The 16,264-nt window shown below is 32.9% G+C and overlaps 1 protein-coding gene across 1 annotated transcript; it reads left to right on the top strand.

Moving 5' to 3' along the window:
• Window positions 1–7,032: 7,032 nt before the first annotated feature.
• Window positions 7,033–14,636, top strand: LOC143556689 (protein STRICTOSIDINE SYNTHASE-LIKE 12-like). The gene is made up of 3 exons (XM_077045954.1): window positions 7,033–7,345; window positions 13,784–14,038; window positions 14,153–14,636. The coding sequence occupies exons 1-3, from the start codon at window positions 7,053–7,055 to the stop codon at window positions 14,634–14,636; spliced, it is 1,032 nt and encodes a 343-aa protein (XP_076902069.1). The 5' UTR covers window positions 7,033–7,052.
• Window positions 14,637–16,264: the final 1,628 nt, after the last annotated feature.

Below are 16,264 nucleotides of genomic sequence, written 5' to 3'. Positions count from 1 at the left end.
TTAATAATAAGAAAGTGAAATGCATTTTATAATGAAGGGGGGTGGGAATTTTGTAAGAAACATTTTGGTTATAACATGTGACATTAGAAAACTTTATTTATTAATTATTATATTATAAATTAAAGTCTGAAGTCATATCTGATTCCCAAGGCTTATATTGTCAATATTGGCAGCTCAACAGACAACTTTTGGTGATACTTTTGAAAACCATAGAATTCCCAAGGCACACATGTTCCACATCTCTCTCCATCTCACTCACACAAATATACATATCCTATTCTACTAATAAAAAAATGTTTTAAGTCCACGTAACAATCATCTAGCTTACCAATACTTAGGCTGAGGGGTGTGGAGCGCGACAGGGGGCGCGTGAGCCCATCCGCTCGCGCCCCGGGGCGCGAGCACCACACCACCGAGGCGCGAGAGGGGCGCGAGCGCGGAAAAAGAGGCAGGCGCAAGAGGGGTAGCGGCTGGGAATAGCGTGAAGTGATCTTGGGTTGCGTAAATAGAGCCGTTGGGCTCATAATGTTTATTAAAAAAAAAAAATTTTTTCTCTATATAAACCAATATCACATACCAATATCACATACCACACCCAAAACCCAAAATCACCCCATCTTCGAAACCTTTTTTTAAAAACATGGCTGGAAATTGGTACCCAAGCCTAGATTCAGATTACAGTTACGACGATTTATGGTCGGCACCGGACCAACCGATGTTTTATTCGGGGTCGCAACAATCATCCGGCTTTCAACCATCCAACATACAACCGTCTCCTAACTTTGTTGTTCCGGAGACACAAGAACCAGAAGGTGAAGCTGCGGGACAAAGAAGACGCGTCCACCGGAAAAAACAAGTTGCAACGGACGGGTCGGGTTCGGCTTCGACTGGAAGGACGAAACGGAAAACCACTCTGTGGTCATCGGATGAGAAGGAAGCCCTGTGTCGGGCTTGGATAGTCATTTCTGAGGATCGGCGTTGCGGTAATTGTTTTAACGTTTTTAAAAATGATTTTTAATAAAAAAGTTAAATAAAAAAGTTAAATGACTTACAAATTTATTTATGCATTTTGCAGCGGACTACCAAAAGAGCAAGGTCTTTTGGACAAAGGTTAGGGAGACGTTCTATTCGCTCGTTGGGAGTACAGAGCGGAACGCCGATATGATTTCGGGTCGGTGGACCGAAATCAGAAAATTTGTCGGCTTGTTTACTAATCTGTTCAACAGGAACGCCGGTCGTATGAGACCAAGTGGCAGTGACGATTTGGCGGTTTATAATTTCACCGCCGAGTAGTGGAAGCAGGAGTGCCTGCGGAGGTATGGGACGGTGAAGACGTGGGACGATGTAAAGGTGTGGGAGAGGTTGAGAAGGTGTTCTAAGTGGGTTGAGCTGGTGGCGCCGGACCTTGATGCGGAAGTAGGGCCGAAACGGACTAAAACTAGTTCGTCTGGAGCGTATAGCACTTCCGCCGGGTCGGATTGCCGGGTTGGATTCGACCTAAACGTTGCGGGGGAGGAAACGTCTTCACCGCCGAGGAGGCGGCCATTGGGAAGGGACGCCAGGGGGAAAAAACCGGCTGAGGGGGAAGCCGTAAACATCACCGATCTTGTTGAATCCCTCAATAAATTCAACAAAACCATGGAGGTGGTCTCTAATGACAAAAAGGAAAAAAGAAGAATGAGAGATTTGGACTTCCTTACAAGAGACTTCAGTAACCTAAATTCGGTCGACCAAATGCTGATGGAAAAACAAAAGGAACGTATCCGGAAGAGGTTGATCGAAGAAGACCAAGCCGAAGAATAAGAATAATGTTTTTTTTAGTACTTTAATTTTTTTTTTAGATATTAATGTGTTTTTTTAATTAATGTGTGTTTTTTTAAATAATTTATGAGTTTTTTTAATAATACGTTTTTTTAATACATTTATAAAAAAATAAAAAAAAAACCGCTCGCGCCCCCTCTCGTGCCCCTCCACACCATGTCCCGGGGCGCGAGCACCACAACCAACACCCATCTTATCAAGTTTCTCTCTCTGCCACACGTCACAATATTATTGGCTGGAGCCCCCACTCGCGCCCCCTCTCGCGCCCCCCACACCCCTCAGCCTTAGACACTATCTAATGCATTCAGTTTATTCTATTGTACATGTGGCATTCGTAAAGTAATTAATTTCTAATTTAATGTAAATTTAATTCAATAATCAATTCATTATTAAATACTTCTTTTAAATTTAAGTTGTCATAATTCTAAGCATTTAAAATATACATTTGAAATACGTCTTTCTTACTATATTTAAATATAAAATTGTAACTCTAAATTTATAAATGTATGCATTATCAATATGTATTAACTTAAATAGAGTAATAATAATAATAATAATAATAATAATAATAATAAAATCTAGATTATAACGTTTAACATGTATATTTGGAAATTTTCTTTTTCATTTAAAACTATAATTTACTAATAATATTATTTTCATTAATATCATTGACCATCATTATTACTATTACGTGGATAAAGCCCGTGTGATACACGAATGGTTGAAAAAAACTAAAAAGTTAAATTTAATAATATACATAATAACATATCTTATAGATTTATAAAATATAAATAATTTCCTAAAACACATAGATTAATAAAAAATAATTTGTATTTGTATTTTAAAAGAAATTAAAATGAAAGGTTGTGAATCTATACCAATTAAGATAAATAGAAGGCTAACATCAATTCATTATAGTTAAGTTGGAAAGCCACAAACGTTTTAAAAGCAATGTAGTGAGTTTGATTCTCACCAACGATATATTTTTCATTTTATCATTCATGAAAAGGAAATTGTAAAAATAGAAACTTATACACTTGACAACCTATGTGAAAGATATAATTTAATGGCATATGAAAAAATGATGTTTCTTTAAAAGTATAGGTAGATAATTTGCTTTAAGGTAATCTACAAATGAGTGTGCAACCAACAAAGAAGTTAAGAAAATGAGTATCGACCCTTGGGTTTTTGTAAGTTTCTGATTACAAAAGAGTATTATTTTGTCATTGTTTTTAATCACTAGCATGGACAATTTAAGAACAACATTTTTTTACTGCAAAATATTGTTAATACAGTAGGTTCATAATATTATGCGGGTCGAGGTAGTTTTTAAAAGGCATTATGATTTAAAATGAGTTAAAGGGACAAAGCGTGTCTCAACTTTTCGGTCATGATTTTGATAACGGATCTTTTGGGTCATGGCAACGACTCAAAAAGATTGATTTTTGACGCTTGAAAACTAGTTTTAGTTTAAATTCAATGTCAATATTTTGATTATAATTTAAGGAATAGTTAAACTCCTAAAAAGAGCATTTTCTGCATCTTGGTTTCCTTTAAACTACTTACGGGTCATAGAAGAATCAGTTTGTGCAAAAGTTTGAATATGTGTATATGCTATTATATTTAGGTATTACTTTCATTCCATAATAATATCTCATGCATAATTTGTCTAATGTTGTCAAGTTTTGTGACATTGCGTGGTGATATAGATTACAAAAAAAAATTGCAATAAAATTTTCAACTTTTAGAAGTTTAAATGGTTTAAGGTTCAAAGACAATTTGAGAATATGTATGTTTATTTAACTTTTATATCTTGAGTTTACATAAATAAAAATGTTTCGACCCGTGTAGTACACAGGTAGCTAACCTAGTACACACACATACACGCGCGCGGCGCGCGCACACACACACACACACATATATATATATTAGTATTCTCGGTTTAGTATCTAGACCAGCAAAAAGTGTGTCGGTATCTCTCTACCCTCAAGACCAAATATGAGACACAAAGTAATAAGCTTACAAACAGATCATATCTAACCCATTAGCCGCCGGTCGCATAAAGAATAGGACTGACAAGTTTTGTTGTGGCTAAGGCTCGGGTGTGAAATAGGAACTACTTAGTGACTAGGGTGGATGAAACCCAATTTATTCACACTAAACAAACAAACAAAAACAAATACATTTTCTATGATTTACAACCAACTGAACATTAACTAACAACACTTTTTGAGTGTTTTTTCTTTATTTTACATTTTTTTCTTTTTTTAAAGAAGATAAACCGAGACATATATACATTATGTATTATGCTCTACCACTTGACTAAAAAAACTCTAACATACCAGATTTCATACACAAAGTTTAAATGATAGGCTTAGGCTGACAAGGCTTTTAGTAGGTTCGGTCAAATGAAAGGAAAATGGCTCAAGATTGGCTCGTAAGGGATATTAGTGAATGGTAGAGAATTTTATTTAAGTAAAACTTATACGTGGGTTTCTACGGTCCTAAATCTTTATGCATGTGGTAGTGCTAAGATCTCGATGTGCATATTACAAACAAGTTCTAGACATTGTGAAACATAATGGTTACACTCAAATAATCATCTGACATGTGTATATATCTATATATAATATGTTTATTAAATATAGGGCCACCTCACAAACATGGAAGGAAATAGGTTATCGATATGAAACATGTATACAATTCCCCTTGACTTGTTTTGCCCATTTAAACGATCCCATTTCTATTTTACTTTTGAAAAACATTTGATGAGAAAACTTTCGAGAAGCTCAAGAACTGACCATGACCAAAGATCTCCATCTTGGCATTAATAACAGTAATTAACAATTTGAAACATCATCTTTTTTGCACACTAAAGCTACCCAAAGGCAATAAAAATTTTAATTCAAGACATTTTTAACGCTTCTCACATTTTAATTTCTTTCTCAAATTCAATCGCACACCTCCACCTTAAACTTTACATTGTCCCCAATGTAAATATTTATATATGGGGTCAATACCCCAATTTCCGCGTCTTTTTATTAACTAGGCCGCAAGTTGTGGTCTTGAGACCGTAAGTTGCGGCCTTCTCCCAAAATTGGCTGATTTGCGCACCTGCTTGCGACCACTCATACTAGACAGGACCACAATTGTGGTTCTAACAGCGCAACTTGCGGCATGTCTGGTCTTCTTCATTTTTCCTCCATATCTTGATTACCTGCCTCGTTCGTCTTCATTTGAACTTTCGTGAATCACCCCAATAACTTCCATTAAGCTCCGTTTAGCTATATTAAGCGCTAAAAACCAGCAATTATAAAAGATCTCAAAGTAATCGTGTTCGATATATATAGATAGTTAAAACACACGAAATTAGACATTAAAAACACATTCTTTTACCCACTCATTAAAGTTAATGCATGCTCATGTTTGTTCATTTAACTTTAAACGAACTCGAACACAAACACTTAAAGCGAACAAATATATGTGTTTATTTCTCTTCGTTTAAAAAATGAACGCGAACAAACACAAACAAACATAAATAAACACAATTAAATGAACACAAGCGAATAAACATAAAATATTAAGGATATGATTCATTCAAAATCACATTAGAATAAGTTCTTAAAAGTATATAATTCACAAACGAACATTAATGAACATAAAGGGACATAAATGAATGACCATAGACGAATGTCCACGAACATAAATGAACAAACGAAACTTTGTTTTCATGTTCATTCGTTTAATTAAATAAACAAAATTTTTTGTCCATGCTTGTTCATTTGTTAGATCAACAAACATAAACAAACTTTCTATTGAACCATTCACAAACAGTTCACTGAACAATAGGTTCGTTTACAGGTCTAAAGAAAATTATTATATCATTCAAGAACAGTTCATTGAAGTTAAAATCCTATACATTATAGTTTACACAATATTTAACAACTTTATAACTACAATTAAATGACATAACTAGATCTTAAGTTATCTAAATTTAACTCCATTAAACTATTAAAAGCAACGGTTGAGTTATTTTACAAAGCTTACAAAAATGAGAGGTGTAAGAAGTTATAGTTAATTGACATATGTCAAGTGGGTAACAAAGTGTTAAGGGCATAAAAGTAATAACACACATTTACTTTCTCCACTTGCAAAACACATGTCAATTCCCCATTATTTTAAAACGTCTATAACATTTTCATATCATATTTAAAAAAATTCATCATAATAACAAGCGTATTTCTATCTTTAACATGAGTATGACTTTGTTATATAAATTAAAATAAAAATTATGTCATTATGTCTTTCTATCTGTCATTGGGTCTCTTTTCGTCATAGTGTCTTTTTGTTTATCATTGTGTCTTTTTTCGTCATTGTGCATTTATACTCATCATTGTGTATTTTTATTAATACTAATAGCATCGTTGTGTAATCCTAATATGTAAATACAATGAATTAATAACAAGAAATTATCAAATATAAAAACACAATGATGAACACATGTTACACAATAACTTGAAACGTAAAATACAATTGTGAATACATATTACACAATGACACGAAACGTAAAACACATTGGAAAATACATATTACACATTGACCTAAACGTCCCACATGCCAATCCCGAACAAAAGGCAATGAACATAATACACAATGACTAAAACCCAAAGATGAATAGAAATACACAATGACGAATAAAAAAAATGAAAGAAAGACAATAGAACAAAACGACACAATGATATAATTTTTGTTTTTATAACACAATACATAAAAAAAACTCAATTTAAAAATACAATAACCATCGAATAACACAATGTATAAAACCCACTAATTTTACTTTTTTATATAACAATATGATACTCATAGTAAAAATAAAAAATAAAAACTGCTTGTTATTTTGGTGATTTTTTAAAATAAAAATATTATCGTATGAAAAAGTTATTAAATTTTGAAAATTATGGAGAAATTGACATTTGTTTTGCATATAACGAAGAGAAACTTTTTATGCCCTTTTATGATTTTAATCTCTTAAGTAAATCACAACAATTCAAATATAAGATCAATGGACTAGATTGTTCTCGCACTTACCATTTATGTGACCGTTTGTATTTTAACATTATCCTAAAAGCAAATATGCAAATTAAATGTCAAAAATTTTCTTGCGTGATTTCTCGAATATGCACTCTTATTAATTATTTTCTTGTGTGATTTATTTCCTATAAATAAGAGCTATGTGCAATACTCTTAAATCATATCACATACATATCCAAACCAACATGGTCACTCTAACACCATCGTTGCTTTTTGTTGTTGCATTTTTGTACACTTTTGTTGTTGTTTACGGTCAATTTTCCATTTTTGGTAAGATCGAATTGCCTCCCAGGGTCACCGGCCCGGAATCAGCTGCTTTCCGTGGGCTTGTCTTGACAGAAGGTCCCTTTACAACTGTAATCGATGGTAGGATACTAAGATGGCTAGGCCCTAGCATTGGTTTCGTGGATTTCGAATATACTACTCCCACAAGGTCATGCTATATGTATACTCATTCTTGTATGCATGTGTTTGTTCACCATATATATATATATATATATATGGGTTTGGATTAAATAAAAATTAAATTAACGTGTATGTATATTAAACCCGAAGGCTGAACGGAGAATTATTATTATTATTATTATTATTGGAATAGGGGATGCTAGATAAACATTTCAGTTTTTATACTTTTGTTTATTTTTTCATTTTTTTTGTTTTATATTTTTTTAATAATTCTTTTGATTTTTTTAAATGTTGTTTTTTTTCCTTACAAAAATGATGTGATGTAGGTGATTAAGAGTGTATCATAAGAATGTGAGAAAATGATCAAGGGTTGGGAAGGGGTTCCCCAGTTCCCTATTTTTTTGTAAATCTCTTTTGAGCCTACCTCTCTCCCTACACACACACACACACACACACACACACACACACACATATATATATATGTGGAGATGATCAAGATAAAGCTCATCCATAGAGAGAAAACTATAAAAATCCTAAAAAAATATTTTTAATTAAAAAATAAAAAATACTTTCAAATTTTTGTTTCTTCCACTCTTCTTATATTTTGTTACTCTACATCGAAAAATAATAAAAATAAAAAAAGACATTGTAATGCACATACGTAATACAGTGCATTATTATTGTATTACACATGTGTAATACTATCTATTTTTATGTTCAACAATGTTTAATTGCATATCTTTAATATTTGTGCATTGTATATATGTAATAGTGTTGTATTATATGCAAAAAAAATATATATAAATAAAAATAAAAGTCCAAGTAGTGCACATGTGCATTAGTGTTGTATTACACACATATTAATGTGTATTCGATGTGCGCATTAATCTTATATTGCAAATTTACAATAATGTTTATCAAATATGCGCAATAGTGTTGTATATTCTATGCAATATAACACTCTTGCACGTATGTAATACACACTATTGCACGTAAAAACTGCACCGATGGGCTTACCGACTAAGTTATTTATTTATTTTTGAACAATATCAACATATAAGAATAATGGGAAAAAAAACAAACTACAAAAAAAATTAAAAAAAATTTAAAAATAATTCTATAGGAGTTTTTAAGTTTTACTTTAAGAGGAGTTTTTGTTTGATCTCACCCTATATATTGTAAGGCTCCGAACCCGGTAGCCCTACTTTGGACGTTGGATTTACTCATAAACACAGTTCTACAAATCAGAGTTAATTAAAACTTTCGCGGAAATGTTAACTTAAATCATTCGATACAAAGCATGAAAACAAACATCATATTTAAAACACCATTTCATTCATCTTCATATGTCATCCGTTCAATCCATGCCTTGTGTCAACTTCATGCTAGCTCTTTAGTCATATTCACCTGCGTGCATACTAAAAGTCAGCTACGCTGAGTGAGTTCTAGTTAATCAGGCGACATACAATACATACACATATCTTACATACATACATATCTTAAACTTGTATAAATATCCATAAGAGGAACGTCACATAATATCGATTAAAAGAACCATGGCTATTGCCCATGCTATATATATATTCCATAGAAGGACGCTCTGTATAAATTCTCCATAGAAGGACGCTCTATATACTTCCGTAGAAGGAACATCCTATATATTTCCATAGAAGGAACACTATGCTTTCCATTAAAGAACACTATGCTTTCCATTAAAAGAACACTGTACTTTCCATTAAAGGAACACTATGCTTTCCATTAAAGGAACACTGTACGTAATTTATTATTTAATATCCATATAAGGAGACAATCACTATTCTTGGCAATACATGCAATATCCGAAGATCGTACATGTACCGACAATCAATCATCTTTAGAATACATACAATATTCAAATCTATATCTATAACCTATCAGTACGTGCAATATTCGAAGATCGTTCACGTACCGACAAGCAATCATCTTTACATTACATACAATATGCATATCTATTTTATTAACCTGACAGTACGTGCAATATCCGAAGATCGTTCACGTACTGACGAGCTTTCATTTTCATTTATGACATATATAGATAACATATAAATCATACAAGGCATACACTTACCAATTAAGGTAAGTGTATTAACTATCACATCGAGTATGCACACAGCCCCGAAAACATAACAAGGAATGGGGCTAGAAACTCACCTGAATCCTGCTACGTTCACCGATAGTAGTTAATCCTTTCTTTAGCTAGCACGGCTAACTGTATATCGATTACACGTATCAATTAACTATTTCTATCTATATCGCGTTTCAAGTCTATTTACAACCCTCAACGAACGGGGGTTCGGGGGGCAGCGCCCCTGACAGCGGGGTTCTAGGGGCGGCAACCCCTAGAGGGGTCCAAGGGGCAGAGCCCCTGGATGGGGTTAAGCTGCCAGGTCAGCTTGGAAAAATTTTATTTCCATTAGTTGTCTTATCACATTTTCCATTAGGATTTCAAATCATTATCTAATTCACCACCTTGTTTTCCATAACGATTTAAGCCTAATTCGTTATCAAAACACGACCTAATTCGTTATCATTCAAGGTCTGATTAGCTAATTCGTTAACCTGGTTCGTCATTCTGATTCGTTGTCTGATCATGACCTGATTCGCTATTCCAATTCGTTAGCCTAATTTTGATGTAACGAACTGGGTGAGCTGATTCGCTACCATAATGAATTGCACCATTTTTAACGAATCATCCCTGTTCTTATCCAGACTTTGACTTAGGGTCAAAGTCAAAATTTCCAGAACACAAAATAGTCAACATTCATCAGATCTGCAATTAAACCCTCGTTTCTTAACCAAATATCACGATTTAGGTATCAATGGATTCGGAATTACAGCGCCTACAAACCCTAACCATCAAATCGGCCAAACATCAATGTTTAAGGGGTGCGATTAGGCATATATATACGGGTTTTTCATACTAACAATTAACCTATCAAACTGTAATCAATTTCAGCAAGTTTGGCTTCGTTGGATTCGTTTTTACCATACTAACACAGATCTATGACTTCTAGATGAATCCGAACCTAAGTAAATGATTTCTGATTCTAAACGTACCTTAAACGAGTCGAACAACGAACACGGTTAAGCCTTGATGTTGTCTTGGTTCTTCACGACGATCTAGCACCAACAAGCTCCGGTTTTCACCTTCGGATTTCGGCTCGGGTTTTAGGATAGTGTTTGTGTTTTTATCAAGGTGTAGGCTATGGTGTAGATTTTTATAATAATGGAAAGGATTAGGGTTTAAGGGGTATTTATACTCCCTTAAGCCCATGGACCTAAGGTCCATATTTCCTTTTTGGTCCATCTTTAATTCTATTAACCAAGCTCGCTACCCCTTAAGCCTTATTATCATATTATCCCACTAACTCAAATAATTCACCCGACACAGGTATAATATTAAATATTATTCTAGAATTTTCGGGATGTTACATATATATATATATATAGACATGTTCAAGAGGGAAATCAAAAAAAGTGGGGAACTCTTTATTTTATATGTAAAAAAATACAAAAAAAATTCATTTTCATGAAAAAAAAACACATATTTACATAATCTTTTTAATGTTTTTTACATATAAACACATGTATAAGACGTTTTCAAAAAAAAATTTATTTTCATTTAAAAAAATTCTACAAAATTAATTTATGTTATTGGAATGTCTAGTCTTCTACATGTATTTATAAGTAAAAAGTCTAAAAAGGTCCATGCTAAAACTAATTTTTTACATGTGAAAACGAGCTTTATATTATTTTTTTTAAAATAAAATGTATAGTTCCTCAGTTCTTCACTTTTTTGAGATCCCTCTTTAACCTGCCCATATATATATATGTGTGTGTGTGTGTGTGTGTGTGTGTGTGTGTGTGTGACTATGTATATATATATATATGTAGAAAAAGATTCAAATAAGAATAAGAAGTTTCCTATGAATGATAAGAAACCACTAGAGTTTTGACATTTGGCATTACAACCTATGATGGAGGAACAATTCTAGGAAACTATGTCGGTTATAATGGTGAAAGAGTAATTCTAGAAAACTATGTCGGTTTTTGGTAATTTTAAATCTCAACCATTTTTAACATGGTCCAGTGGCTATGATTTATTCCTAGTCTTCCTAGGAAACTACTTATTTTTAGGATAACCATATATATATACACACACACATTAACGTACAATTAAAAGCATATTTAATTTAATATATTAATCTAGATGATGAGCCTTCATGCTTTGGATATATGTTAAATATTCTTGAACGTAAATGAACGAACATTATTTGTTTATTTTTGCTTGATTATCTAAATCATAAAAAAGTTGTTATATCGTTCAAGAACGCTTAAGTGAAGTTAGAAGCGTTAGTTACACGGTCAGCCTGAAAGTAGTGCATATATATATATATATATGGTAAGAATCCTAAAATAACCCTTTGAAAATTGAGAACTTTGAGAACCATTTTTGAGCCACAAAAAAAATCTCTAAAAAAAGATTTAAAAAAAATATAAAACAAAAAAAAACAAAAATTTTAAAAAGTAAAAAAACCAAACTTCTTATATTTCATTCCGGTTTCATAAAAATCAAAAAAAAAACTTTGTATTATACACATGTGTATAATTTCATTTAATTTCTAGTTACGCAATGCACACATATATACATTATCATTTACCTTAAATTATACATATGTGTATGAAAAAAAAACATGTATGTACATATTATACATATGTGTATAATTTAGCTAAACCGAGACTTTTTTTATGAAACCGGAATGATAAATAAGAATTTTGTTTTTTTTTTTTACTTTTTTCATTTTTATGTTTTTTTGTTTTATGATTTTTTTTATTTTTGGGTTTTTTGTGGTCCAAAATGGTTCTCAAGTTCTCAATTTCAAAATAGTTCTCACAAACCCTTTGAAAATTGAGAACTTTGAGAACCATTTTAAGCCACAAAAAAATCTTTTAAAAAAATTATAAAACAAAAATTTTAAAAATGTAAAAAAAAACAAAATTCTATATTTCATTCCGGTTTCATAAAAACACAACTTTGTATTATACACATGTGTATAATTTCATTTAATCTCTAGTTATGCAATGTACACATATGTATACAAAGAAATATTTATAAATTTCATTTAATTTCTACTTATTATAATATGAAGGATAAAGTTACAACAAAATTACAAATACAATAGAAAATCAATAAATTAATACTCGATTATTTAATAAACTCTCTAAGATAATATTTTTTTGCCGGTCTCGACTCGGGGATAGGGTGCTAAATTAATAATTCGCTAAAAGTATAAGATAATACATTTTTGATAATTTCTTTAGACCCCATTTAAAATATAAATTAATAATTTCTTATATATAGCATATTACATGAATGATTTATGAAGGTTTCTTGAAACATGACTCAATTGTCTTTTGTTTTTTTGTTAAAATCAATTTCTCATTGAATCTCGTCTCTAATTTTCCTTAGCATGCTAAGAACTTCTGGTGTTGTTTTCTCATAGCTCAACAAGAAATTGTTCAATGTGATTGCCGCTTTAATAGCTTTGTTTCGTGAAATTGTTCAATGAGATTGAAGGTTTCTTTCAAATTGGACCGTTCATTTGATATACATGCATTGTATACAATAATTAAGTGGAAGCTTGAAAGGTGTTTGTAAACTAAATATTCAACTATAAATTAATAAAATATTAATTAATATATAAATTAATAATTATTGATTTATCGATTAATTAATAACTCTTTTAATTAATAAATTTTGGTGGTTCTAAGTGTATTATTTTATAGAGTTTCTACTGTATTGTATACAAAGAAATATTTAGAAATTTATGAATTTTCAACTTTTATTCCATATTGTGTATTGTGTAATTTATTCTACCATATATTATATCCTTATATATGTTGAACCTTTTTTTTATATTTCACATTATGTTATTATTTAAATAAATTTATTTATTCTAACTTGTGTTCTACACGGGTATCTAACCTAGTCTAAAATAAAATGAAATATGTACATTTCTTTGATTTGCAGTATACATAAATCAAACTCCCCTTTTTAAAACAAAATTGAAAATATAGTATTTTCATATATGAAAAAAAGACAACTGCTCGGTAATTGTAAAAATATTGTATGTTCTAATTTTTTTTTTCCCATAGGTTTTAGGTCGCACTCACATTAAGGGCCACAAATTTTTCTTCGCTTTTGGCCTCCAAAATCGTTATGTCACCAGTGTTAGTTAATAACTTAATATATTTGACACAATATTTAACAATCAATATATGCATAAATGACATAAGTTATCTAAGTTGATTTTTCATTAAACTATATAAAGCAAATATACAAATAAAATGCCAAAGTTGTTGTGTGATTTCTCGGATACACATGTCATCTTATTATTTGTTTCTCCATTTTTTATATCTTTATTAGGAACAAGCAACTTTGTGATGGCACGACTGATCCAGATATGGGACCGATATGTGGAAGGCCAATGGCTCTTAGCTTTAATCCCATAACCGGCCTTCTTTACATAGCTGATGCGTATTTTGGGCTTCTAGTTGTTGGACCCAACGGTGGCCTTGCAACTCAGCTTGCTGGTGGTTTCAAGTTTGCTACCGGTGTTGATGTTGACTTGATAACTGGCAATGTTTATTTCACTGATGCTAGTTTGACTTATGAGCTCAGGTACACCCATATTGACTCAAACCAATTAATTAAGGATAAGTTTCTACTAACCTTGTCTTAGTTGCACATGTCCAACCAAAACGAAACGGAATTTGAGTATCTATTTTGATGCAGAAATACCACAAAATCAGGATTCCTTGCTGATTCAACTGGTAGATTATTGCGTTACAACCCGCTTACTAGAGACCTATCTGTTGTGCTTAGTGGTCTCTCAGGTGGGGGTGGTCCCGCAGTTAGTGTTGATGGTACATTTGTTCTGGTACCTGAGATTAATGCTCGACGAATTTCAAAATACTGGCTAGCGGGACCCAAAGCAAATCAGTTGGAACTTTTGATAAATACAACTGGGAACCCGAATAAGATAAAGCGAGCAGGAAGATTAGGAGAGTTTTGGGTGGCAGTTTCAGTTGGATTATATCCGCCAACGCCATTCTTCACCCCTCAAGGAGTGAGATTCAATTCGAATGGAGTGGTGTTGCAAATAGTGTCATTTGCTACACAATTCTTCAATAAAACGATTAGCTTGGTTCAGGAGCAGAATGGGAAACTTTATGTGGGTTCTCGTCTCACCAACTTCATTGGTGTCTACTCTAGCTAATAATTAGATAACCATGCATGTGTATGTTGTACCGCCACCTCTACTAAATAAGGTTGATCGAATAAATCATCATTATAAAACTTTACTTTGTGGGTAATTTTGTAAGATAAGTGTTTGGTTTGAATTAAAAAAATACAAATATACATCAATCAATTTTTTTTATATTTGTTTTATGTTGTATACTAGAGCATATCCAGAAAGTGGCCTATTAAGCAAATTGCACTCTATATTTTTCTCCTACGTTAAGATTGAACAACCATCGTAACATATTATTTTAAGAAACTTTGTTGCAAGTATATATACATGTACAGTCTCAAGATTTAGATTTCGTACCACGAAAAGTCTCAAAATGATGCATGAGACACACTACATAACTCAAAATAAAGGTGAAGAACATCTTCGATGATTCAGTTCTTCTCTATAATGTTTATGTTTGTTGTTACACCAACTATTTAGCTAAGTTAACCCATGAATGTAGGTCCATTGACCGGATCAAACAACACAATAACTAGTTATCTTGGATCAACCTCCACACTAGCTAGCGGAAATCACTAGTGAGGACCGAGATTTCGGATCTTGTTTCGTGTATGTTTATTGCCGAGAGAAAGAGAGAGTTGTAAGTTGTAAGGATAAGGTTTTTGCAAAAGATAAGTTCAACAAGCTAACAAATACATAAACACTACAATACATACAAATACGAAAGACTATCGCAAAATGGGCCTTATAATCTACCTCTAGTCTTTAGTATTTGTCTTGTTAGCTTTCATCATCAATCTCACTCTGACTCGTTCTCGAAGATATCGTCTTTGTTCTTGAAAGTTTGATGTTCAACAAGTAAACGGACAAACTTGTTGAATTTTCCGATGATCGCGTCTGTGTTGTCACGACGGACATCTTCAACAGTACACAGTGGTGACTTGACAAGCTTTTTCAAGTCACTTGGTCCGAAACCTGCTAGTTCGTGTTCATCAGAGAACCGCAGTTCGTGAGTGCGTTCACAGTGAATGATGACTTCACCATGAATGATGTCAAACTCCCAAGCAACGAAGTCAAACATGAAGTCATCATCGAAGGGCATGCCGTGAAAAATTGGTTCTCCATGATCGCCTGGCATCTTGTATCTTCGACTCTTGGATGGCTTGTTGGCGAATGGGTTTATCTCCTTTGACTTGTAAGACCTACCCGGATTGACAACGAACTTCGGGTAGTTGATCTTCCACTCGTGCTTCAAGATCGCCTTTCACACGCCGAATAGCCCAGCTTTTGCTATCCTTGTGCCAATTTGCATAGATAATTGAATATGAGTCATGGTATGGTCTTGATCTCCACCTCATGCTTGCCATCCTGCTCACACTATAGTATTTGATGCACTTACTAGACTTCCTTTGAGCAGACTTGGTAGAGGGAGCAACAACAGGTTCTTGAGTGACAGTTTCTTCAATCACCCTTTCCGGAGTGTCCGGATTAGGTGAGTAATTTATGTCGTCGTCACTGTCCTCAGTTATTTCCACTGCTTCAGTACCTGCAGCAGAACAAACGTTAAAAATAGAGGCAATTTCAGCCTCAATTTCAACATCAGTTTCACGTGTCTTATTTGCTTCACTTGGTGGCTCCTCCTCCGCCGCCTT

Source organism: Bidens hawaiensis, unplaced genomic scaffold, assembly GCF_021521415.1.
Source record: "Bidens hawaiensis isolate Kalapana, Puna unplaced genomic scaffold, B.hawaiensis_p1.1 tig00018669_1, whole genome shotgun sequence".
Lineage (NCBI taxonomy): Eukaryota > Viridiplantae > Streptophyta > Magnoliopsida > Asterales > Asteraceae > Bidens > Bidens hawaiensis.
Note: the sequence above shows the minus strand (reverse complement) of the source record. Positions and strands in the feature narration are given on the sequence as shown.

Coding starts and splice junctions, on each gene's coding strand:
- LOC143556689 (XM_077045954.1), top strand. CDS start 7,053: ATGTGCAATACTCTTAAATCATATCACATACATATCCAAACCAACATG. Junction 7,346..13,783: donor GAATATACTACTCCCACAAG/GTCATGCTATAT, acceptor TATCTTTATTAG/GAACAAGCAACTTTGTGATG. Junction 14,039..14,152: donor AGTTTGACTTATGAGCTCAG/GTACACCCATAT, acceptor ATTTTGATGCAG/AAATACCACAAAATCAGGAT.